Here is a 3,218-nt window from a genome sequence, read left to right on the forward strand (position 1 = left end):
ACAACATCATTACTAGGAGGCAGAGGAGAGACAATAGCTGTAGTAGGCAGAGAATCAACGACTGTAGTAGGGATAGGTGTGGGAAGACTCCCCCTGTTTTCGAGAGTCGGAGGTGTTGTCTCGGCAACGAAATCATTTTACAGAGATAAGCGGTAGTGGAATGACCATATACGCAACAGGCTGTTCAGAGTCAGAAGGTGAACAAGACAGAAAAACATCTTTGTTGAAGATAACATCACGCGAGACGAAAATATCTTTGGTCTCCATGTCATAAACACGCCAACCTTTTTGATTAGGAGGATAACCGAGAAAGATACATCTTCGACCTCGTTCTTGGAACTTATCACGACGAGAAGAATGACGTATGGCAAAACACAAGCAACCAAATACGCCAAGTTGTGCAAAATTCGGAGGAGTAGAATAAAGAAGCTCATGCGGGGTTTTGCCTTGTAGAAGCGGAGTAGGAGTGCGATTGATTAAATACACAGCCGTGAGGACATTCTCGCCCCAAAAACGAATTGGTAAGTCAGCTTAAAAGAGGAAAGAACGCGCCATGTTGAGAATATGACGATGTTTGCGCTCAACTCTCCCATTTTGTTGCGGAGTATAAAAGCCTGAAGTTTGATGTAGAATGCCATGATCTTTAAAAAAATGATGAAGACCAAGAAACTCACTCCCATTGTCACTACAAATGACTTTAATCTTTTTTCCAAATTGTTGATGAGCCATGGCCACAAACTGTTTGAGATGAATGGCAACTTTGCTTTTGGCAAGAAGCAAATAGGTCCACAAGGCTCGAGAGTAGTCGTTGACAATAGTAAGAAAATAGTGTGCTCCACACATAGAAGCAATTTTGTAAGGTCCCCAGATATCCCAATGTCTCAAAGAAAAACATGCGTCCGCTTTATTAGAACGATCTCGGGTAAAACTAACCGCGTTTGTTTAGCTTGAATACAAACTTCACAAATATCATTATTATCACTACTATGGTGTGCAGAATCCGGTAAAGTAGATAAAAAAAACTAGATAAAATCTTCGTAGATGGATGCCCCAAACGTTCATGCCAAAGAGTTCTTGTGGATTTCTTGACATTTTTGACGCATGCTGAAACCACTCCACGAAAGTGAGAAACCCCATCTCTCTCTTCACCTGCGCCAATCAGCATCTTCAAAGTATGGTCCTGTATAACACCCAATGTATCAGTAAATAAAGCATAGCAGGACAGCTCACGACAAATTCTAGCGAGAGAGATGAGAGTGCAAGAAAGATCAGGAACATAGAGAACACAATTCAGTTTAACGTGATCTCCAAGGATCATCGTCCCTTCTTTAGTAGCGAAAGTATTATTTCCATTGGGAAGAACAACAATACTTCTAGGAATGTCATGCGCATCCACAAGGAGATCATCATCACCTATCATATGATGAGACGCTCCAGAGTCAAGTAAAAACTCAACACAAGAATGCTTACCGGAGAGCTTATCAAAACCAGAGGTTTGGTCAGGTTTTAACAAGTTCACAATAGCAGACCAGGTGGCCTTACTAACACCAGGTAAGTCAGGGAGTTCAGCTTCGGAAAAAGCTTGAGCATTGTTAGCACGATAGGAAGCAGGAGAGGAATGCCCACGACCTCTACCTCGAGTGGAGTCGGATCGTGATCCTCCTCTAGTATCACCATGTTTCTCGATCCACCAATCGGGCAAGCCGTGAAGTTCGAAACATGTATCCACCGAGTGGTTGGTACGGCCACAGTGAGTACATGGTCCTTGAGTGAGACGTGTAGCAGATGCAATAGCATTGACACCAGCTTTCACAGCAAAACCGACAACATCAATATGTTCTTCTTTAGATCAAGCCACAATAAGATGGCGTTCTTCATCAATAACTTCAGAGTAAACATGGTCAAGTGTTGCATCGGTGTCGCGGTTGAGACGGCTAAGAATATTGGTACATGTAGTACCAAACCGAGAAGCGTCGAGACCCATGAGAAATTGATGAATACGCTCAAGATCTCGACGTGCTTGCTGCTTGAGACGTTGAGGACAGGATGGAGAATTGCAACAACAATCAATAAAGGGCTCAAAATCATCAAGATCATCCCACATGACCTTGAGTTGGCCGAAATAATCAGCAACATGCTGACCATCTTGAGCACATCGAGCAATAGAAGATTTGATTTGGTGAACACGAGAAGCATTCCCAATAGAGTAACGAACACGCAAATTGTCCCATAGGACTTTTGCGTTGTCAACAAACGGGATCACCTTCTGGACTTGAGGATCTAAACTCGCATAGAGCCAGCCGCATAACATCGAGTTGACTTGAACCCACCATTGGTAATCGGGAGAATCAGTAGCAGGTTTAAGAAGAGTACCATCGACAAGACCAAGTTTATGCTTTGTTGCGAGATTGTTGCGTGCAATCTTAGCCCACTTATCATATTCTTCACCATTAAGGAGAAACAGAGTAAGAACATGATGCGGCTGATCATTAGAGGATAGGTGGTAAGGAGAAGACGTGATCAATTCCTTAGTAGTAGTAGTAGAAAAAGCCGATGTTGTAGCCATCGTGTAGATAGGAGACAAAGAGTAGAATTAGAAAACCTGTTTCCTTGAAAAACAAGAAACGGCGGAGAAGATTTTTTTTTTGTTATTTAGGGTTTTGTAACTTGACTCTGATACCATGTAAATCTCAGAGAAAAGCGTTGTTTATCTTATTGATATGTAAAGAGTATATATAGATACAATAGATTTTATGGACAAGTAGAGAATATTGACTAAAGATATACACAATAAGATAAAGCACGTATCATTTTCCCTAACAACACCTTCGATAGTTGTATCGGCAAGTTCCCACACAAAAATGTCTCTCTATGACACTGATTTACAAGAATAGTAAAAAACAGACTCCTAATTATGTCGAAAACATTGAGATTGAGAACAATATATATAATTATATATATAGATCCCCTGAGATATATGCAAACGTTGGTCGGTAAGCTTGCGTGTGTTTCAAGACACATTAATCTTGATCGAAAGGTAACGCTGGCTGGTAAGCTTGTGTGTGTTTCAAGACGCATAAATCGTGTATAAGACAAGAAAATGAAGATCAAATTCATAGCAAGAAAATGAAAAATCCACGGGTTTGTGTGGTGTGGATTGGACGTTAATATTGTATACAGTATATATATTTTCACATCTGTTACGTAAGACTGTTCAA

General features: G+C 41.0%; 1 protein-coding gene across 1 annotated transcript; it reads right to left on the reverse strand.

Moving 5' to 3' along the window:
- Positions 1-928: 928 nt before the first annotated feature.
- LOC104774122 lies at positions 929-2,566 on the reverse strand. The gene is made up of 2 exons (XM_010498790.1): positions 1,960-2,566; positions 929-1,842 (listed from the first exon to the last, which is right to left on the reverse strand). The coding sequence occupies exons 1-2, from the start codon at positions 2,564-2,566 to the stop codon at positions 929-931; spliced, it is 1,521 nt and encodes a 506-aa protein (XP_010497092.1).
- Positions 2,567-3,218: the final 652 nt, after the last annotated feature.

Source organism: Camelina sativa, unplaced genomic scaffold, assembly GCF_000633955.1.
Source record: "Camelina sativa cultivar DH55 unplaced genomic scaffold, Cs unpScaffold01578, whole genome shotgun sequence".
Taxonomy (NCBI): domain Eukaryota; kingdom Viridiplantae; phylum Streptophyta; class Magnoliopsida; order Brassicales; family Brassicaceae; genus Camelina; species Camelina sativa.

Coding starts and splice junctions, on each gene's coding strand:
- LOC104774122 (XM_010498790.1), bottom strand. CDS start 2,566: ATGGCTACAACATCGGCTTTTTCTACTACTACTACTAAGGAATTGATC. Junction 1,843..1,959: donor TCTCGACGCTTCTCGGTTTG/GTACTACATGTA, acceptor CTTGATCTAAAG/AAGAACATATTGATGTTGTC.